Source organism: Dendrobates tinctorius, unplaced genomic scaffold (assembly GCF_039654945.1).
Source record: "Dendrobates tinctorius isolate UK_male_01 unplaced genomic scaffold, ASM3965494v1 ptg000022l, whole genome shotgun sequence".
In the NCBI taxonomy this organism is placed as follows: domain Eukaryota; kingdom Metazoa; phylum Chordata; class Amphibia; order Anura; family Dendrobatidae; genus Dendrobates; species Dendrobates tinctorius.
The window spans coordinates 7,221,443-7,245,239 of record NW_027361690.1 but is presented as its reverse complement, the minus strand read 5'-3'; the positions used below and the strand labels follow the sequence as shown (position 1 = coordinate 7,245,239).

At 47.2% G+C, this 23,797-nt stretch overlaps 1 protein-coding gene across 1 annotated transcript; it reads right to left on the bottom strand.

Moving 5' to 3' along the window:
* Nucleotides 1-585: 585 nt before the first annotated feature.
* On the bottom strand, nucleotides 586-22,189 carry ARPP19 (cAMP regulated phosphoprotein 19). The gene is made up of 3 exons (XM_073568410.1): nucleotides 22,013-22,189; nucleotides 11,186-11,308; nucleotides 586-2,350 (listed from the first exon to the last, which is right to left on the bottom strand). The coding sequence occupies exons 1-3, from the start codon at nucleotides 22,070-22,072 to the stop codon at nucleotides 2,177-2,179; spliced, it is 357 nt and encodes a 118-aa protein (XP_073424511.1). The 5' UTR covers nucleotides 22,073-22,189; the 3' UTR covers nucleotides 586-2,176.
* Between the last annotated feature and the right edge of the window lie 1,608 nt (nucleotides 22,190-23,797).

Below are 23,797 nucleotides of genomic sequence, written 5' to 3'. Positions count from 1 at the left end.
GATCGAAACGTCTCACTTTACTGGATTGCCCATTATAAAATTTTTTTTTTTTTTTAAAAAAACCTCCCTGGAGTGCCAAATTTACTTTTATTCAACTATGGGACAAGATCCTATTCGGCATCCATTCTCAGAATTGCAGCGTTTATCATATAACTTTTCCATTTGTACTGTGTCAGTTCATTGCAGAGATATTTGTTGCTATGAACCACTGAGAAAACGCTAGTTGCACTATAAGCAGAAATTTCAGTTTCCTTTGGGGTGTGCGCTTTCACCAGTCCCTCCTAGACACAGCTCGACAGCATCGGACACTGCTAGATGAGCAGAGATTGGCAGCATCTAGGAGGGCTAGAAAACACAGACTACAAGCAGACAATTTACCCATTGCACTCCAAATGCAAAGTAAAATATCTCTGCAAAAGCAGTGACGCAGTGCAACACTGGAGGGCGATAGAATCAGGAGAACTTTGAAATTTTTACGAGGCATTTTTTTTGAGCAAGTGAAAGGTCCATTGTAGGGATAGAAAGTGAATGAAGTGACATGAATGAATGTGGTGATGTTCTGGAATACAAACATGAGCCTACAAGAACAGTTGCAATCTTTATTAACAATATTCATAAATGTTCAGTATATCCAGCATTATTGGAGGCTTTATGCAACATTAAACTACTTGTAAATGTCGATACCAGTTAACAACTGCAGGACATCAATAAGCACAGTAATATTATACACCTCAAGGGTTTAGCAGAGAAAAACTGTAGCGTTTTTTCATAAATTGTATTTTTTTTTTTTAGAATATTTTTCCATTATCTATGCCCCAAATGTAAATTCACATAGGTTATCTCATACGCTGGTCACAACCCTAATACAAACCTAACTTTGCATGAGGCAATGTATAGGTCACTGGGACATATGCCTATTGTGGGATGGATAAAATTAGTCTTCTCATCAGTTACTGAACACACCCAAAGGAGCTGTAGATTAGTAATACCTACAATAATGGTGGTTGCCCCTCAGTGACATAGCAAACACCTTTTACTGCCACATATGGAAGAATGTCGATCTCAACAGTGACATGCAGGTGCTTGGTAAAAGGGGTCATCACATGCAAATCTGGCATGCAAATCACTCTCCAGCATGTCTACACGTGTGTGCCAAATACAGGGAGAGGATTATCCACTTCACCTCCATTGCAGCAGCAAGGCAGAAGTCTTCTAATTTGCCAGACTTGAAGTACATGGAAGGTTGTTAGCCTCAATAAAACAAAATCATGCATAAATTCATGCAAAAGACATGAATCTAGGATGATTAAGATAAGCCTGGAAACAGAAAACCACTGCTGGGAATTTAAAAGGAGCTAAAATGTGCTACAGATTTACACGTCAATATTGTAAACTGTAAAAGTTAGTACACATTTGCAAAAAGGTTGTGCAAAACTATTGTATTTACAAAATGGCACAGAAGTGAATTCAACAGTCTATGCACATGCGCACTTCATCCGAGTCTTCAACAGAAGGATCTATGTTACTAACCAGGAAAAACACCAGATTCAACTAGGGGTCATCACTTTCATAGTGTACTAGGTTCACAACAGGTTACAGCAGTGTGAGCAAATATTGCCCAAGTCAAATCCTATCATTAAAGCTGAGAAAGGTTTAAGGCCATTCAAGTTAAAAGGGCAAAGTGAGGAAAAACCTTTGAGAACCCAGTTTGATTTGACAATTTTGCTTTACTCCCTCTCAAAAACATAAGATTGTGGTCTTAACCTTCAAAGTAAATGTCAAAAAGGAAAATAAACCTTAAATTAAAAAAAGGAATTCAGTATGAAAACTAGAAGGTAGAGAAAAAAAAAAAAACAGGCATTAAAAATGGTAAAACTCAAGTGTCCATTGTTCACACCAGTCCTACCACTAGGAAATAGGCATTATGTACATTTGTCTTGATTTCAAGTAAATGACTTTACATTGCTATACCAAAACAGACCTGTTCATCAGTGCATTGGTTTTGACTACTAATCTGAACCTACATAATTTCACACTCAAGACAGCAGCTTGCACTACTATGGCCTGCTAAGCTGCCAGACTATTAGTGTACGGGGAGGAGGAGCAGAGAAAACAGAAGGTCTAGAAAGGAAGAGAGATGGAAATGAGGTGGTGTTCATGCACACGAGCCGGCTCATCAACCAGCCAGTTTGCTGGCCACAAGAGAAGGTTTCCTCTGGGGCAGGTCTTGCGGAGTAGGAATATGATCTCCCGTGACCTCAGTCTTGTCCGGAGCAGCAGCAGTAGGAAGTTGCTTGTTCTTGATCTTTGCTTTAGCCATGTTGTAGTCTCCGGAGTCAAAATACTTTTGCTATGACAAGAAATGACAAACTGAGTTATTTCCTAATCAGGACAATATTCATAATTTTTATCAACACTTATAAAATCTCGATATTAAAAAATATATACATATTATACTCTTCTTCCTGTATATATTGTTATTAAATAAACACAAACCTTGTACAACGTTAAAATGTTACCATGCACTACACAATTACAGGCAATCACAATTGGTCAGGTTTGTGGATAAAGTATGACCCAAGCAACACTGTAAAGGGTACTCTATGGAGAACACCACATTTCTTAACTGAAGCAACTAAGGGAGATAATGAAGCCTTTGTCTCCTATGCCAGATCCAAGCCCGTGTTTTTGAAGATCCCATACTACTTAGGCCTCTTTCACACATCAGGTTTTCGCCGTCAGGCGCGATCCGGCGCTTTTGACAGAAACCGGATCCGGCGAAATGCAATGCCGGATCCGGTTTCCCCCCCATTGACTTGCATTTGCGCCGGATGGCCATGCGTTTCATCCGGTTTTCGCCGGAACCGGCAATGTGTCGCGATCCGGCGTCTGGAAAAAACGGCTACTGTAACGTTTTTTGTCTCCGGCGAAAAAGCCGGACACGCCGGATCCGGCGCGTCCAGCTTTTTCACACAATGAAAGCCTATGAGCGCCGCAATGCGCCTGATCCGGCGAAAGCCGGATCCGGTGGCCGGATCCGGTTTTTTGGGTCTGAGCATGCTCAGTAGCTCTGCCCACAAGACATAAATAAAAGCAAGACAGTGGGACCCACAGCCACACCCAACATGCCACCCAAGAAAGCAACCAAGCGCAGCAGGAGAAGGCAGGAGACCACTGCAGCACCATCAGCACCACCATCACCCCAAATGGAGCAGCAAATGGAACATGCTGAGGAGGGGAGGCCAGCAGCAGATGAGAGACGGTAATTATCAAATCCCCCATTCCTCCAAACTAGGCTATTGAATATCAAGATATTCATTGGCCCTTTGTTTCTCTTTATTCAACAGCCGCCCAATAGATGCAGCAGCAATGGCAGCAGCTGGAACACCACCCACAGGCATGGAGTGTGGCCACCAGGAAGACAGCACATCATCTTCTGGGAGCCCTCCCTCGCATCGTCAGCGTTTGACGGTAAGTTTTTATTTCCAAAATCCATCATCTCTGTAATATATGTCTATTCATTGCCTTTTATTTCAAAACAGGATTCACAAGATGAAGAGGAGCTCCCAGAAGAAGAAGGAAGGGGTGGACAGACACTTGGAGTGGGCTCACAATTGGTAAGTTTTTTGCATCAAACGCAGAAACACAACATCACACTACACACAACACATAGAAAACAATGTTCTGCAGACCACACACAGCAAACAAATGCCTACATCCAAAGACATAACATTTTTTGTTTTCTTCTCTAGTCTTCCCAATCTGGTGCTCGGCCAAGAGGTCCTCGCAGTGCCTCCCAGGGTCGTCGGCGACAGCAACGCGGCTGTCACCAGCGTGTAAGTATAAATATTTTTGCTTTGTTTTTTTGCACTTTTTATTTCATTTCTTTTGTGGAGGCTAATTATGTTATTTTTGTCTTTTTCTTTAACAGCCTTCACAGCGTGCTCCCGACTCTGACGGTGAGGATGGAGGACTCGATGTGGACCACCTCATCGATCTCGTCAGAGAAAGGGAGCCGCTCTGGAATATGGCTGACCGCCGCCACGCTGACCTTATCGTTACCCGACGACTCTGGGAGGAAATCTGTTCGCTCCTTGTGGGCCGCTGGGAGGACCTCGATGTTCGGGCCCAGATTAAAGAGCGTAAGTATATACAGTACCGGTTGCTTGATGTAAACCAGTGTTTCCCGAACTCCAGTCCTCGTGGTCCCCACGGATCATGTGTTCAGGATTTCTATTTACTATGGAAATCCTGAAAACATGACCCCTGGGGACCATGAGGACTGGAGTTTGGGAAACACTGATGTTGTATACTAACCACTCCTTTCTCGTTTCAGGGAACAGAATTGTGAATCGGTGGCGGTCTGAGGGATCGTTTCAAGAAGGAGTTCAATAAAGAGATGCGGGCCCCGAGTGGATCTGGTGGACGCAGGAGCAAGTACAAGTACGCACAAGCCCTGTCGTTCCTCCGGGAAACAATGGTCACTAGAAGGTAAATATTACACACCACATGTGAAAAAAAATGTTAGATGTAACTTTTTTTTTTCAGCCAGGGCCATACCATGTCAGTATTTTAATTGTTTTTTTTTCTCTTTATTCCACAGCACGGTGAGCAGCACTCGGGAGCCTGCACGATTGGACCCTTCTGAGGCGATCCCTGAGGAGACCGGCACCGAGGGACACTTCGACCGCCCCGGTACATCTGCACCTTCCCAGCCTTCCCACACATTCGACCCATCTGTCCCATCCACCAGCACAGGAGCATCGTGGCCGCCTACATTACATGAAGCTGCTGGTGAGGAGATCGCTTTCCCTTTACCCCACCCTTCTGCCCCTGCCACCTCTAGTACACCTGCGGGTACTGGGCGGCAGCGGCAGAGGGGTCAGGAAAAGAGTTATGCGCCAGAGTTCTTGCATCTGAATGCATCTTTCCAGAACTGTCTAAAAGTCTTGTCAGAGCAAATCTCCGCAGGCTTTCAGCAGATCAACTCCAGCATTCTGGAGGTGAAGACACTTCTGCAAACCATGCATTCAGAAGCAAGATCTTCGCCAAACCACACCTTTTTCAGGTCTGTTGTGGAGCGCATGGCAACACTATCTCCTACCCAGCAGATGCATGTAATGCATTCGTGCCACGGTGCTCTACAGCAGGTTACCTCCCAACCTCCACCTCCCACCACTGTAGTTCCTCCACCTGCACCCCCTCCAGCCACTTTCCATCCTCCCCCTCCTATTACATCTGCACCCCCTCCAGCCACTTTCCATCCTCCCCCTCCTATTACATCTGCACCCCCTCCAGCCACTTTCCATCCTCCCCCTCCTATTACATACCAGCATCCTCACCAGTACCAGCAACCTCCCCAGTACCAGACATCGCCCCACTTCCAGCAACCTGCCCCGTACCAAACTCCTTCCCCGTACCAAACTCCTTCCCCATACAACTTTCCATCAACATCATCTGCTCCTACAGTCCCTGCCCAACCCTCCACTCCACCGCCCACCACCTCTTCTGCCTCCCACATGTCCACCCATTCTGTAGCTTTTTCCACACCATCACCTCTAACTGTTCCTTCCCCACCACGATCCCAGTCCTCTCTCCACACTCCCATTGTCGAAGTGTCCCGCAGCCCCTCCAGCAGTATTTCCACCCCACACTACACCGAGTTATAATGTTTTTTTTGTAATAAAAATGCCCATTTGGTTGGTTTCAAACCTTTATTAAAAAAGTTTTTTTAACTTTAAAAACAGTTTACACAAAAAAAAAATATTTTAAATAAAAGTTAAATTATTGTTTACACTGGTTGTCTCATTTCTTTCTGCGGCGAAATATGTTTAAAAAAAAGGTTAAATACAGGGTATTTAAAAGGTAAAAAGGTATTCAAAACCAGGTATATAACTGTGGGTAAATTTTAGCTTTTTGCCACAGTTGTGTTCCTGGTTGTGTTTGAAGCAAAGTATTTCACCTGAAAAGTTGTGTTTATTGTTGGTGATTTCCTAACAATGTACACAACTTTTGTTAAAAGGTGAAATACTTTGCATAAAACACAACCAGGTACACACCTGTGGCCTAAAGCTAAAAATAGTAAGACCATGACAAGATAGCCAACTTTGGTTGGCAAAGGTATATACTGTTGGTCCAGAAGGTACACAAGTTTGGTTAGGGCACAAATCTTTCACACTCTGTCATCCTGCCAGTGTACTCTGCCTTGAGGTGACAAAGTATAGTGCAAAATTGTCCCTCATTACTGAAACCGTCACAGAACTTCTAGTGGTAATATTTCCAATGACAACATCCATCTTCGCCAGTAACTTGCTCTTCTCTCCAACCTGCACTTTCTCCTCTACAACCTGTCAAAGAAGGGCTGTAGGAACATGCTATATATAGTTTTCCAGTAGCCAATCCCGTTCGGAAGGCCACAAGGGTCAATTTTAAAAACCAGATCCGGCGTAATCCGTCGAAAAACGGATGGAAAAACGGATGAACCGGATGAGACGGATCCGGTTTTGTCTGTCAAGAACAAGACGGATCCGGCAGAAAACCGGATCCGGCACATCAGGTTTTACAAAACATTTGCCGGATCCGGCATTCCGGCACGACGCCGGATCGCGCCTGACGCCGAAAACCTGATGTGTGAAAGTAGCCTTACCCACTGGCCGGAAGCCAAGTAATTCGAAGATCTTTACCCAAGAAAAGCTACTTCTCATCACCCCCTCTACCATCTGGGACAGTAGAGGGCTCCGGAGGCATGGCTTGATTCATGGATGCCCAGTCTGAATGTCATCATAGTGGTGTTAGAACCCCTTCACCACACTAGAACACTAATGTGTACCATGCAAGTTTATGGAGCATACCTTACTGTGTGTGTCAGAGAAAAGAGCAGAGCGGTGGGAAAACAAGTCCTGCACAAAAATATCAGGATTTGTAGCTCATGGAGCAGGGTTTCCCGAATTCCAGTCTTCACAACCCCCAACAGGTCATGTTTTCAGGCTTTCCATAGAGTTGCACAGGTGAGAGAATTTCCTGATGCCTTTATGATAGTATTCCACAGGTGCTGAAAGTAAGGAAATCCTGAAAAAACAAATTGTTGGGGGCCGTGAGGAGTGGGGTTTGGGAAACACTGGATGAATGTGCCAAGCTGCCGGAGTGAGAACTCAGCAGGAAGGCTAGTTTCACATTTGCGTCTTTTGTGTGCAACGCATCGTGAACAAGTAAAAACACATGCAAAAACGCACATGCGTTTTTCCATGCGTTTATCCGCATGCGTTCTCTAGGTGTCACATTTCACAGGAGGAAAATCCTTGAAAAATCCTTGAAACAGACTCCACCATTGGGATATCAATGTTTCTTTGTGTAGGGGGTGGTTTAAACCAGTGTCTAGACATGTTAACGCAAAAAACGCATGCGCACGAAAACGTAGACGAACGCATGTCCATGCGCACACCAGCGTTCCCATAGACTAATGCGTTATTTTGTCGCATTCCGTGTGTTTTTTTTTTTTTACACCTTTGGGCGGACCCAAAAATGCAACATGTTGCGCCTGGCGCGTCTAGAAGCACACCTGGAAAAAACACATGCACACGAAAACGAAGACGAACGCATGCAAGACCATGCGTACGCCATGTTAAACATAGGTACGCATGCGCATGGATGCGCTGCGCACAAAAACGCTAATGTGAAACCAGCCGAAGGGAGGGTTTTTCAGGGACACAATGAATCATTGCTATGGACTGAAATAAGGGCAAAATGAAGAGAGGGGGGCACCAACAACAATCATACATGTTTTACAGATACTTGGCAAATTTTTACACTTTGTTCTTTTCCTCCTCGCCTCCCTCAAATCCCTCCTCCTCTTTCCTACTGTGCAGCGTAATAGGAAGACTCGTCAGCTCATCCCTAATTGACGATTCCTCCTATGACGCTGCACAGTAGGAAAGAGGAGGAGAGATTTGAGGGAGAGCCACAGAACTACTGTGCATGCCCAAAATTCCCAGCCCCGCAGTGTCAATAAATCAGAAGAGACTGCGGGGTGGGATCTCTGGCCGTGCATCCATGCAGGCGCGATAGCTCAGACATTATGTGATGTCAGAGGATGGGCAGCGCTAACTGCGCATGCCCAAGAAAAGATATTACAGCGCAGGCCCAAGGAATTGAAATGAACGCTTAGGAGGCGGTGCCAAATTCAAAAGGAGGACATGACTGATGGATGTTAGGCATCTGTGTCCGAGGGGGAAAGACCTGCCCCCCGGTCAAACTTCTGGTATGGCAGCCAAATTTTAAAACCGCTTATTTATGTGGTGGAAGGGACGCCAAATAAAAGCCACCTTGACAGAATTCAGCATTAGTGCTGCACAAAGTGGCTCTTTTACTTAACGACTGGGGGGGGGTTAAAGGTTCCCTTTAAGGAGAGTTCCCTTTGTCAATGCCTGGTGTGGGTCATGAGCTTCTACCACTATACCATCTTACACAATAATCACTCTAGGAATATATACCAATCAGAAATAAACCTCTACTATCGAGTCCTCTAATGACCCCGATAACCAGGGCTGTGGAGTCGGTAAGCCAAACCCGCGACTCCGACTCAATTTCCCTTACACCGACTCCCACATATATTGCTTATATTTAAGTGAAAAATTTATAGTACAATGTGAACATCAGACATTTAATCATTTTTATGATACAATAATCAAGATATTTAGATAGAACATAATATATATTTATTGGAATACAACTTTAGAACACAAAAACTGTAAATCTCTCACTATGTAATTAACTATGTAAGTAGGAAAACACAGTTTCCAACAAAAACAAACAGAATTTGTGCAGTCTATGAATTTGTTCTAAGAAATAGAATTGCCTCCATCAGGTCCTCCTTCATAGATGACCTCAAATCTGACCTAATAATTTTAAGGCTAGAGAACAACCTCTCTACACTAACTTGTGTTGGCGGCAAAGCCGTAACCACATGGGCAACATCTTTAACAATTTCCGGGTATAAAGGAATTGCCTCGTGCACAGTTTTGATGAACGGTTGAATTTTTCTATTTCTTTGAGAGCAAGTGAAACATTTTGCTGAAATATGGTCAATCTGCTTGCTATAGGAGACAGAGTGAAGTCTTTTTCCTTGCGGCAACGCTTTGCCTGCTCCATGTCATACACATACTTGTCAAAGTCAAACTCCTCATCTGATGAGGATGAAGATATGGCAGCAGTAGCACTGTCAGGACCCAAGTCCTCTTGCTCCTGGCAGTCCTCCTGTAGGCCACTCATCCTAACTGCTACCTCAGTCAGAGCTTCTTTTCCTTTAGTAAGCTGTTGATCATCAAGCAGTATACGATGACTTGGGTCCACAAACAGCTGCCAGAAAAATTTTATTTTGCAATAGCTGTCTCTCTCCGTTTCATTGAAGCAGAAATGCCATCTGCGATTAAACCTCCTCTTTGGGACAGGCAAAATAGCAAGTTCTTCCACTCCCTTATGAAAATGCCAGAAGTTAAATCCTCAGCTTGTAATTTTTTAGTCACGGTAAATGGGTGATTAAGCAATTCCATCAATTCAGCCACCTGTGTCCATTGACCTTCATTTAGGGTTGCCTGAGAGTTCGCCATATCTATAAGAAACGGTTTTAGTTCAAGCAATCGCTCAATCACTAAATAAGTGCTGCCCCACCGAGTGGCTTGATCGACAATTGCCCCTTTCCCAGCACGTCTCTTCAAGATGGAATCAATTTTAGGGGTTCTGGCAGAAATACCCAATTTCCTCACTTTTCCAATCAGATTTCCAGCATGTGCCTCTTGCAGACTCTCTCTTATTGCCAGCTGCAGCGTGTGCACAACACAGAGCATGTGATGAATATGAAAAACGTATCCTCAAAAAAAACGCAGCAAAAACGCTGTGTGTGAATGTAGCCTTAGATCAGGAATAGAACAGCCATTTATAGGACATTTCATAACTTTCCCAAATTCCTACGAAAAAAATTCTGCACATTCTGCATTGAACTAATGTACCCAATTTATTATATATTTTAGGAGTCGGTCCATTTTATACCGACTCCACCAAAATGAGCATCGACTCCGACTCCACAGCCCTGCTGATAACTGTCAGGGTTTACGCATTGGAATCAGAATAGAGGCCTCTGGGTTCCCCCAGTGCTCAATTGTATATATGGTATTTCTTATATCATTTTTTGCTACTGCGTGATGGGACTCTGTTGTGACTTGTTATTATCCTTTATCTGTTTTACATCTATCCAGATTGTGCTCGGATAATGTCTTGTCTGAGCACGCTCGAGTGTTATCAGAGCATCTGGGAGAGCGCATATATTATGTTAAGAGTCTCTGCGGTTGCATGATTTGCAGCTGTTGCCTGTTTATTAGGGAATCCCCACGTGTTCAGCAGTCTAACATTATGAACATTGTTTTCCAGTAAGCTATTATAGGGTCTTTATTAGGCATGGGGACTGAAGGTGACAGATATTATAGTCGCTTATGACTATGGTGGATGACTAGTACTTCTAATGTTTAGTTACTAGAATACATATCCAGGTATTCCAGGATCAACATGCCTAAAACACTATGAATGTTTGAATGTTGCAGCTACAAGCTCATATCCTTATGGTGATTTTTTGAAGGAACGTGCACACATCATATTTAAAGGGAACTAGAAAGCCTATACATGCTGCCAGCATGTATCAGGCACTGGCTACATGAGTTCAGCCCACACGTTTGGACTCAAACGCTGTGGCATTTCAAAGAATAACGCACTGTAAAACCCGCAGCGGACCAAGCCGCACAGTAGACTAGTCAAAAAGACAAAGTTCCTCTATACATGCAGAGAGACACATGTCACTCAAGGGGAGTGATGGTAGATCAGAAAAAAAAAAAGTTTCTGAATCCCCATGCTTTTGGGTAAAGGTGGGGTAGATCACAGTAACAGGCTATGATCTCTCTTTCTGATGTGACTTTCTGCTATTCTCATCAACCTCTTTCTTACAAATACAGGAAGGAGAGCTTTCCATGCTGCACCCCTGAATATTGCACATTGTTAAGACTGGTGACATTTGAAATCTAAGACTTTGGGTTTTACATGGTAGCTGACTGGCATTTACAGGCATGAAACATTACATATGTTCTTGTAAGTGTTAAGGCAAGAAAATGTACAGAACCATCCAGAATATAGATAATCTTACCCCTTTTTGTAGCCGTTTTCTCAAGAAGTCTGAACCTCCTGGTTTAGGACCAAGATGCGGATATCTTGCTTTTAATTTAGCCTCTTCTACTTTTTCTGGGCTGATCACCTTATCCTCCATCTCCTTCAGAACAAAAGTCATCCATTAAATAAATACAGTGCACATCCATTACCAGCACCAGGTGCACTCCTCTATACTTATTTTTATTAAAACACAACAACTTAAACTTTCCTTTTTTTATTGTGAATCTATTGAGAATGATGGATCACGTGAAGATATATACAGTATTTATATACACATATACATATGTTAGTTTTCATTTTAATAACCTAATCACAGGAAGGATTACAAAGTGAACCCTCCAAAACCGGCAATATCACGGCAGTTGATAGTGTAGTTAAAATCATAATCAGGGATAAAAGCAAAATAAAATATCTTAACATTTTAGGTACAACGTGCCTACAATAGATTAGAAGGGAACCTGTCCCCAGGTTTTTCCCATATAAAGTAGGGCCAGCACCTGCAAGCACTGTGATATACAACATTCTAGACTGATGTATATAAGTTACCAATATATTCGCCAACAGGGCAGCACGGGCTGATGGGCATCACTGTTCTTGAACCGGTCTCCTCTCTTCTTGCTTTGTGTGGATAACATGTTCTATGACATCCACACAGTGCCCCAATCGTACTTCTGCGTAGGAGCACTTCTCTGTAGTGCCAAGGGTAAAGCAAAGCATTGTAGTGCACATGCGCTGGCTCTCTTTGGCCTTTCCCCCACACATGTGCATTACAGTGCTCTCCTCTGACCACGGCAAGGCATAGAGAAGTGTGCTAGCGCAGGAGAAAGATGCTGAGGACACTGTGTGGATGACTCCGTGCCTCCAGCCCCCACGCGCGCTGCACAGCCTCTGCGCCAACAGTCCACATGCTGCAAACAAGTGAAATATTCTACAATAGACAACCATCATGAGATCTCAATCCCATCAAGCTGCATTTCACATGCTTCAACAAAATTTAAAACAAAGACCTACAAACAAGCAACAAATGAAGTCTTCTGCAGTAAAGGTCTGGCAAAGCATCACAAAGGAGGAAACCCAGCTTGTAGTGATTGCCATGGCTTCCAGACTTCAGGCAGTCATTGCCTGCATAGGAGTCTCTACAAAGTAATAAAAATGAACATTTTAATTATGGTAAAGTACATGGTATGGTACAGAGAGGTAAGAATTCCCTTAGGGAGGGACCACAGCTTGCAGGACCCTTATACCAAAGGTGAGATCTGAGGAGGCACCCATATCCAACCTATAGTGTTAATAAAAGGTGGAAGGAGAACAACAAGTAGCTGCCTTACATATCTGGTCAATTGAGACCTTCGACCTCTCCGCCTATGAGGTTGCCATTGCTCTAGTGGAATGCACCCTCAGACCCTCCCGATGCCGGCTTGCCACTCGATGTATACGCTAATGAAATAGCATCCCTAATCCACCTAGCCAAAGTACTCTGTCACTTTAAGACCCTTCCTAGTCCCCTGGAAGGACACGAACCAGGAATTATCCTTCTTCCAAGGATTAGTGACCGATAAACTAACATGCACATCCTAAGGGTACCGTTACACATAGCGATGCACCAGCGATCCCGACAACGATATGGATCGCTGGTGCATCGCCAAGTGGTCGCTAGCGAGCTGCCACACAGGCAGATCTCACCAGCGACATCGCAGGAGTCGGGGGTCGCTACTTACCTGTCAGACGCGGCGATCCTGACGTCCTCCCGCCCGCGTCCATGCGTCGCTCGTCATCACAGCAGGATGCGCCGCAGGAAGCTGACGACGAGAAATGATCCAGGACCTTCTCGCGCGACCAGCGATTCCTCCGACCGGCTCCCCCGCTGGTTAAGTATCACATGTAGCGATATCGCTAGCAATATCGCTGCTACGTCACAAAATCGGTGACTTTACAGCGATATTGCTAGCGATATCGCAGTGTGCAACGGGGGCTTAAGATGTAGTATGAAGCTTGACCCCTTTCTGGTTTCTAGGATTGGGGAGGAAGGAAGGACTAATTGAGACCTATGGAATTTGCAGGCTACTTTTGGCAAGTAAGAAGCATCTGGCCTAAGTAACATCCTGTCATATATGAACTCCCATTTCCAGACCCCTTTGAAGGAATTCCAGAAAGGACCCTCTCCCCGACTAAATTCTGATGTAGCTAGAAACTTCCTCCAGGTCTTGGCATAGATCTTGGTTGTGATTACCTTCCAACGTTTTAGGAGAGTGGCTATCAGATTGGGGAAAAATCCTTTGTCCATCCGTAACATCCTCTCAAATTCCTTGCCATTAGGTGAAGCCCTGCCACTTGTGGATGGTAGACTGGCCTTTGAGAGAAGAGATGCAGATGAGAGTACCTGTAGATCAGAGACAGACATTGTCTTAGCCATGAGAACCACGCCTTCCAGGTCAATCACTAGAATTCTTACCCTGTCCTCCTCGATCTTCCTCACCACTAAAGGTAAAAGGGCTAAAGGGGGAAGGCATAACTCAGGCTGAAGTCCCACTTTATTAAGAAGGCATCTACCACCAGTGGCTTTTTCCCTGGGGTTGAGAGAACAGAACCGCCTCACTTTCCTGTTCTCTCTGGTAGCAAAGAGGTCTATGTCTGGCTGACCCCACATCCACACAATCTGGTCGAAGTTGGCATTTTTCAGCGTCCATTCACCCTGCCTTAGTAGGTTGCGGCTTAAAGAAAAAATCTGGCCTGATGTCCTTTCCTCTTATGTGCAGAGCTGTCAAAGAGAAAATGATCCGCTGCTACTTGGAATAGCCGCTCTGCCACTTGCAATAGGGGTCTGGACCAAATTCCACATTGGTGGTTCATGTAGGTCACCGCAATCCGATTGTCAGAGAGGATCCTGACATGATGACCATGTGGGGATATAAGGAGCTTCTTTACCGCCAGCTCCACTGATGTCGGATCCTTTAAGTTAGAAGAACTAACTGTTGTACCCATAGACCCTGGACTACGACCTCCTCCATATGTGCCCCACATCCTGGAGGGCTAGCGTTTGTGGTGATCACCCGACTAATGGGATTTTCCCAGGTAACCCCCTTGGTCAGGTTATCCTGGTCTAACCACCACCTCAGGGAATATATAGAAGGGGACAAGGTCACCAGTCCCTGCAGGTACCCCCCTCAAACTATCATTAAACACATCCCACTGTAAGGTCCTTGTATGAAGCTGGCCCCAATGTACCGATGGGATGCAGGAGGTTAGCAACCCCAACAGGGACATAGCTCCCAAAAGGGACATAGTGGGATTATTCAATACTCTCATTACTTGGTGCCGAAAATGAACCAATTTATCAGGCGGCAGACACTTGTCTCTCCGAGTCCAGAATGAATCCCAGAAACTGCTGCATCTTTAAGGGTTGAAGCTGAGATTTTTTAATGTTCAGCAGCCACCCCAAACATTCCACAACTCACATTATCCTCTTTGCCTGAGCAATGATCTGCTGACCTGCCTACAATAATAAAATCGTCCAGACAGGGAATAACAAGGGCGTTTCACGTAGGTGGGCAATGACTTCAGCAATTACCTTCGTAAAAACACAAGGGGCCATGGCAAGACCAAAGGGCAGAGCCCTAAATTGGAAATGCCTAACCTAGTCCCTTATGATTACCGCCACCCTGAGGAACCGCTTATGATCTGTGTGAACAGGCATGTGATGGATCTTGAAGATGTGCACTAACACCACCATAAAACAATTTCCAATAGATTCCATCTTGAAGGGGCATACTATCAAGACCCATTTAGAGACCTAAGGTTTGTCCCGAAGGAGCCATCCAGTTTCCAAATCAGAAAGAAGGGGGGGGAGTAAAACCCCTTACCCCTCTCTGGCCCAGGAACCTCAACCAGGACTGCTGCTTTATGCCATAGCTCCAGGACCTCAGCCTCCAGGGCTTGCTGTTTCAAGGGGGATGTGTTGTGAATTCTCTTGCTCGGAGTTTTGAGCCGAAGTACACTCTGGTGGTTACTGAGAGTAGTGGAGCTGGGCTGGTCAGGTGGATGGAAGCTCCCCACTTGACGACGATAATTGGAAACCTGGGATTACTGGCTGGGAGCATATAATTGAGCTGGCTGCTCTTGGAGGTTGCTGGTGATTCCCTCAGTGTGCATTTGGAGCTCTTTTGTCCCCTGCCTGATCTAAATGGTTCAGCTAAGTGATTCTTTTGCTAATCCTTTGCATCTAATCTGGTTGTGTTTTTTTGCTGCTAGGGTCCAGCGTGCTCCCTGCTGGGGGCAGCGCTGGGCCCTGCTTCATATGTTGCAGCTTGTTCAGTCCCGTTATGTTAGTATCTTTTTGCTTTGCTGCCAGTTTATACCAGAGTGCTGAACTAGCGGGGGTGATATCGTGTGATCTCAGGTTTTTTTGTATATCAGTACTGTTGGACTTTTTCAGGGTTTTGTGCGTGATTGCAGACAGTATCTGTTCTGTCCTGACAGCTTGGACCCCATCGTTTGCTCAGTCTGTTCTCTGCCTGTGTTTGTGTCTCATCTTGTCTCACCAACAATATGTTTGTGGGCTGTCTATTCCTTTGGGAATTTGCTCCGGGGCAATTTAGATTTCATCTTTGTCTTTAAGCTTAGTTAGTCCTCCGGCTGTGTCGAAGCGTCTAGGGCATCGTAGGAACGCTCCACGGCTACTGCTCGTTGTGTGGATAGGATCAGGGGTCTGCAATCCGCTTAGTTACCAACCTCTCTGGTGGCTTAGCCTGTTCCTTCCATCCTCCTCGGTGACCCATTCATAACAGGGATGACCAGGAAGGGGTTACCATGAACCTGTCCAGTGGGATAGAAGAAAACGCCCTTTGGCCCTGATGATATCAGGCTACGCACCCAGTTACTATTGGTAATCTCTAACCAAGCCAGGGAGAGGGCTAAGCCTATCCCCTACTTGGGTCAGCAGTCAATGGTGTGAATTCGAGAGGAGCACCCTAAACATGAATCCCATACCTCTCCTCATCCCACTTGGCTCGGTCCCTGGAAGGCTTCCTACGACTAAACCTCCTCCTCCCGAAGGGACGCCTGTAGGAAGGAGGAGGGGGGGGGGGGGGGGGTCACCAGACCAGGGATTATTTTTTTTTAATCGTCCCCACCTTCTCCAGAAGCTCATCCAGGACCGCTCCAAAGAGGTAATCCCCCCTCACATGGAATGGAACATAATCTAGATCTGGCCTGAATATTCCCGAGCCAGCACGTCAGCCATGACGCTCTCCGAGCCGCGTTTGAAAGGTCCGCTGCTCTAGCCGCCATCCTGACCGATCATAACTGACCTGGTCGTACAGATACCACCGATGATCTCAGAGCTCCTGCTGACATTCCCCACGCCCCTTTATCCAGAGGGTCTTTTTAGGGTCCCCAGTACCCAAAAGGGCAATGAGGATTTATTTGATGCATTAGCCACTGCCACATCACGTTTTGAGGCTTTATCCCAAGTGTTTGCTTCAGGGTCCTCAAAGGGATATCTTCTCTTAAATGCTGGAGGAAGGGATCTCCTCTTCTCCGGCCTCTTCCACTCCCGGCGTACCAGAGACTGGATCTTTTCATTTAAGGGGAAGGACCTGCACTTCCTTTGGTCTAGTACCCAAAACATGACATCTTGAATGGAACGTTCCAGCCTAGACTCCACTATCCCCATAGCTTTCCTGACCGCCTTCACTAATTTATCCACGCAGTCCATGGGGAAACAAATGCGACCAGAGTCATCTTCTGAAGAGGAGAATGCTGAAGGGCATGATCCGGGAGAGTCCTCATCTTCAACATAGTCAAAAGAGGAGTCTGATTCCGGGAAATTAAGTCTTAAGTCCTTTCCCCTTCGGACGCCCTGCCTGGGATAAGGACATCATGGACCCCGTCATTCCGCTCTAATTTTCTTTCAGGCATGTGGCGAAGTTAGGTGGCCTTGTTTCCTCCGCTACCTGCGGAGGGCAGTAAGCATGAAGTAATGCACACTACATTAGCACCTGTTGCATCGCTCCACCGCCTGGCGGTGAATGCCCCTCACCCTCAGCTGGACACAGGGCAGACAATCTTTTCAGATAGGAGTCTGGCAAGGAGGACCTGCAGAGGGCACATTCCTTGTGTCTTGACTACCCTGTACACTTTTCCTGGCCATATCAGGAGAAATAAAGGAAAGACTACATCACCAAGTGAACCTTCAGGAAGATCACTTAGCAGTGTTGCAAAAAGCAGGTACTGGCTTACGAGGGTGGGCACATCTCAGCCAACGCTGCCGACTCTGTCCACTCTGGAGGAGCTCCTGAGGCTGGACCTCTGTTGTATCCCGACTTTCACTTGCCTGGACATCACCCAGAATCTCAATGGATCCTTTGCCGTTCTGCACGGGGCTTCTGAATGAGCTGCACATAACGCTGCGCAGGGTCTTGCACCTGCTCTTGCTGCTCGCTTGACTTCATCTCAGGAATGGGCTCAGAAGCACTGAAGCATCTGCCAGTTGCCCAATTTAACCCTGGGCAAACCCCCCACACCCCGGATGTCCGGGTCAGCAGGTCCTGGTCCCAGCAACGCCTCTTGCCCCAGACCTGCCATGTCCCCGGCATGATGCGACTGCTCCAGCAACTGCCACTTGCAGACCCATTACCAAGCCACCAGGCTCTGCCCCAACGCGTCGCCATAGTGACTCCGGCGCGTTACCAGGGAACACCGGCCGCATCACAGGCTCCATCCACGGACATGTCAGCAGCCGAGACCCCGGACACGTCACTCCGCCGAAACCCTAGGACACACCCCGGCCGCATGCGAGGCAGCGCCATGCCAGAGACCACACAGAATCTGCAGAGGCATACTTGCCTTCTTCCGACGTAGACATCCCGGAGCTGATAATCCTCCGGACACCGCTCAACGTACACCGCTCCACGTGCACCGCTCACTGTCGTGCGGTCCACCCGGGACCCACCACGGCGCTTCCAGGGACCTGCGCTGCATCCAAACCGCTGCCAATTCCTGATCATCTACACATACCCTTACTCATTCCCTGACTTTCCATAGAACAACCGCCTGCCCAACAATCCTACTAGAATAATAAATAGAACTAAATAGCGTCCCTCTGGAAAGAGCAACCACCTATGGAACACAAGACAAGTAATTGCTCTACACCAGGGGTCTCAAACTCGCAGCCCAACTGCAGCCCTCACCTCATGGGCCCTCGGGACAATAGTTTGCGGCCCTCACCTCAGCCGGGATCACACAAGCAAGAAACACAGCCGAGTCTCGCATGTGAAATCCCAGTCACACATAGTACCGCTGATTAAGGTCATGAATATGGACACCACTCCACTCTCAAAAGCGTGGCGCCCATATTCATGAGCTTAATGAGCGGTACCACGTGACAGCACGCTCACACAGGAAGGTGTCGGCGCTGGACCATCGGAGCTGCAGCAGGAGGAGAGTATGATGATGGCTAGACAGTCACAGCAGCCTGCTGTCAGCAGGCAAGGCGTATGAGTCACACTCAACACATGCAGCAGGAGCAGCCGAGCAGGGACCGCGCCACAGACTCAGGTGCGCCGGGTTCAGAATGAGCAGTGCGGTATACTGCTCTCGGAGGCGGGACATGAGCCGGCCTTATTGCGAACTTGCGCCATTACCGGAAATTGCTGCTCAGCGGGACAGAAAAATAGCGGAAAAGACACATCAGCTAACACTGAAACGGTGACACCAAGTGGAATTATCTATTACACAGCCCCAAACATGTGTTTTTCAAAGCCTGTAGTGAAGAGAAAGGTTGGTGATGAACACAGACAATTTCAGGAAAAGTGGGAAGTGCAATATTACTTTGTTGAGCACAGGGGCATCCCGACGTGTCTTATTTGCACAGAGAAAGTTGCAGTGCACTAAGAATACAATTTGAAACGTCATTACATAACTAGACATGCTGAGGCGTAAAGGGGGCTTTACACATAGCGATATCGCTAGCAATATCGCTAAAGTGTCACCGATTTTGTGACGCAGCAGCGATATTGCTAGAGATATCGCTACGTGATACTTACCTCCGACCGGCTCCCCCGCTGGCTATCGCAGATCGCGCGAGATCATCCACTGCTTCCTGCTGGCGCCGACGAGTGACGCGGGCAGGAGGACGTCATCATCGCCGCGTCTGAAAGGTAAGTAACGACCGCTGCTGCGTCGCTGTGAGATCTGCCTGTTTGGCAGCTCAGTAGCGACCATTTTGCGATGCACCAACGATCCTGACCGGGTCATATCGTGGTTGGGATCACTGGTGCATCGCTAAATGTAAGGGGGGCTTAAGCAAAATACCAGGGAGATGAAAGAGCCAACTGGGTTGCTAATCTTAAAAGATATCTACTGAGGCAACAAGATTTCTTTAAGAAAGCAACCAAAGAGAATGATGTAGCAGTCGAAGCTAGCTACGTGGTTTGTGAGATGAATGCTAAAGCAGGAAAGCCATTCAAAGAAGGTGAATTTGTAAAAAAGTGCATATTACAGGCTGCAAGTATTGTCTGTCCAGAAAAGAAAGGTCCGTTTAGCAACATCAGCCTTTCTGCCAACACCGTAGCAGAGCGCATTTCTGACCTGTCAAGTGACATTTATGATCAACTGTGAGAAAGCAAAATGTTTCAGTGTATACTCAGTCGCTCTTGATGAGACCACAGACATCACCGACACTGCCCAGCTCGCAATCTATGTCCGTGGTGTTGATGACAATTTTGAACTCAGAGGAGTTGCTCACAGTGATTCCAATGCATGGCCAGACAACCGCTCAGGAGATATTTCACCAGCTGTGTGACGCCATTGAGAATGCCGGTTTACCTTGGAGGAGGTTTGTTGGAATAACAACTGATGGAGCGCCACCAATGACAGGGAGGAAAAATGGACTGGTGGCACTTGTTAAAAAAAAAAAAACTGGAAGAGAAAGGTGTGGAGGAGGTCATTGCTCTGCACTGCATTATCCATCAGCAGGCCCTTTGCAGCAAATGCCTGAAGTTTGACAATGTGATGTCTTTCGTTGTGAAACGCATCAACCAAAATCAGATCCAGGGGCTTAAACTACAGAAGGTTTCGTACTTTTTTTTTTTTTTTATAGAGGAAATGGAGTCAGAATATGGGGATGTGCAAACACACACACACACACACACACACACACACACACACTAGAGGCGGGGGGAGCCTCCTGTACATACACACACGAGGAGGGGCCGGGGGAGCCTCCTGTACATACACACACGAGGAGGGGCCGGGGGAGCCTCCTCTACATACACACACGAGGAGGGGCCGGGGGAGCCTCCTGTACATACACACACGAGGAGAGGCCGGGGGAGCCTCCTGTACATACACACACGAGGAGAGGCCGGGGGAGCCTCCTGTACATACACACACGAGGAGAGGCCGGGGGAGCCTCCTGTACATACACACACGAGGAGAGGCCGGGGGAGCCTCCTGTACATACACACACGAGGAGAGGCCGGGGGAGCCTCCTGTACATACACACACGAGGAGAGGCCGGGGGAGCCTCCTGTACATACACACACGAGGAGAGGCCGGGGGAGCCTCCTGTACATACACACACGAGGAGAGGCCGGGGGAGCCTCCTGTACATACACACACGAGGAGAGGCCGGGGGAGCCTCCTGTACATACACACACGAGGAGAGGCCGGGGGAGCCTCCTGTACATACACACACCAGGAGAGGCCGGGGGAGCCTCCTGTACATACACACACCAGGAGAGGCCGGGGGAGCCTCCTGTACATACACACACCAGGAGAGGCCGGGGGAGCCTCCTGTACATACACACACCAGGAGAGGCCGGGGGAGCCTCCTGTACATACACACACCAGGAGAGGCCGGGGGAGCCTCCTGTACATACACACACCAGGAGAGGCCGGGGGAGCCTCCTGTACATACACACACCAGGAGAGGCCGGGGGAGCCTCCTGTACATACACACACCAGGAGAGGCCGGGGGAGCCTCCTGTACATACACACACGAGGAGAGGCCGGGGGAGCCTCCTGTACATACACACACGAGGAGAGGCCGGGGGAGCCTCCTGTACATACACACACGAGGAGAGGCCGGGGGAGCCTCCTGTACATACACACACCAGGAGAGGCCGGGGGAGCCTCCTGTACATACACACACCAGGAGAGGCCGGGGGAGCCTCCTGTACATACACACACGAGGAGAGGCCGGGGGAGCCTCCTGTACATACACACACGAGGAGAGGCCGGGGGAGCCTCCTGTACATACACACACGAGGAGAGGCCGGGGGAGCCTCCTGTACATATACACGAGGAGAGGCCGGGGGAGCCTCTTGTACATATACACGAGGAGAGGCCGGGGGAGCCTCCTGTACATATACACGAGGAGAGGCCGGGGGAGCCTCTTGTACATATACACGAGGAGAGGCCGGGGGAGCCTCTTGTACATATACACCAGGCTGAGAGTGACTTCGGTGATCGCCCAGTCTGCAACCACTGCAGGCAGCCACACCAGGAATGGGCAGTACGTCCCCGTGAGCGGATGCAGAGCTCATCCACGTCCATTATGGTGCCCCTTTCTCCATGGAGGGAGCACATGTCACACCGCGGCCATATGCCGGGCCTGGGCCACCAGTAGGGGCGGCTGCAGCTGTCACCGCTGACGGGCGCCTTACATGGGTGCAGGCAGTCTGTCCCTGGGGATGGGGGCGCCGGGCTCTGTAGCCCACCACAAATGACTCATCCCTCCGCACCTCGCTGTGCGCGCTTCTCCCTGCGCCGCTGTGGTGACGGCCGCCATCTCCCGCACACTCACCTTCTGTTCGTCAGAGGTGTTCTCCTCATGTGCTCTGGTCTCCTGGTTATCCGCGGACATGTCGGGAAGATACGCTGGACTCAGAGCACCGTCTGACACTACGCTGCCTCCAAGCTCCTCCTACTCAAAGATGGCCGCTACGCCAGATGCGTCACTCTTACGTACCAGCGACGTCAGGACGACCAGGGAATCCTCTTCTAGCGTTCTGCGTCATGTCGCCTACAGTAAAGCATTGTGGGGGTTATAGTTTATACTATTCTGCTGCAAATACATGAAAAGTACGTGTCTCACAGCGAGGTCCCCTTGTGTCTGCTTTCTCTGTCCACCACTGTGCTGTCCAATACTGACATTACAGATCGCAGAGGATACATTTTGTGAGTAAAATATTAACAACAGTCAGTGAAATATTTGACCTCACAAAATGAATCCTCTGTGATCTCCTGCTGTAATGCCAGTATTGTCTTTTGCTTCCTCCCCTGCCCAGGAGATGTGGTATTCTCCGTCCATCTAGCGCAATGTCAAAGCATGGAGAACTTTGGGCTCAGCAACTTTTCAGTTAATTTTTTTTTTTGCAGTGGTCTTACTACAATGAAACCCAGAGGACCACTCCCAATATTGCATTATTTGGGTATTAAGCTGCTGACAGATATCACTCACCAATGCACGGCCGCCAGCTCACCAAACGCATCCCTCTCCATACATCTGCAACTACTAGGGGACCATACTGCTGGCCTGGGGGGACATAGTGTTACCATACCAACAAATGAGGTTGTTACCTCCACTCTCAGACACCTGCTCCCTGACATGTTGTTATGGGCGACTGCTTCACCATTTCTTGTTCACACTGATCTGAGAGTAACAATGGAGCCCGTTCTTTTCTACAGTAACAAGCTACCACACAGCCTATCCGACCAAAAAACGTGATGTCAGATTCATTTTGCAATGGCAAATTTTATTTACATTCTCATTTAGTGTGTGAATCTATTGGGATGATCCACTAGAGGGAAATGCAACCTATATGTTGCCCTTGTATATTGCACTCGCACTTTATTTTTTGATTATGGTGGCTCATTTCCATTAGAAACAGCCTATGAATCTGGATGTAATCTATATGCATGGGTAACATGAAGCTATGTTTTGGCCTACATACAATCATGAGCAAAAGTGTTGGCACCCTTGAAATGGTTTCAGAAAATTGTTGAGAAAGGCTTATACCGCCGAAACGCGCGTTGGGGAGGACGCTCCTGAACTCACTACCTGACCCTCTAATAAGTAATAGCATGTATTTATGCATTTTCAAAATGATATATTTGATGAAGGGTGTCTAATATTGATTCAGTAGGCTATGTAGGGAATGTGCAATATTGGTGTTAATTTTGTGTACTAGCACACATTCTCATTGCCCTTTTGTATTTCGTCCCTGTGAGCGCCCTATTTCTACATGAGCTATTTGATGGAACTCTTCCTCTCCTTGTACCTATTTAATTAGTTTTCTTGCATATTTATATATTCTCTTTGGAGTTTTTGGATCGTGTTTTTGTTCTTTGTGTCTTAGCGTTTTGCAAGTTTTTCTAGATTGTCCATTGATGTATAACCACCCTATATTATTATATTTGAGATTAAAATTGGTGTGATGTTTTTCATGAGGTATTTATACTAATTATTCAGATAGAGTGGACAGCAGTGTGTTCGGTCTTTTTACCTCAGCACCACTAGTATCTGTAGTAATAGGTCAGAAAGGCAGGGTGGACAGCAATGTAAAGAGTCTCTTACCTCAGCATGCCT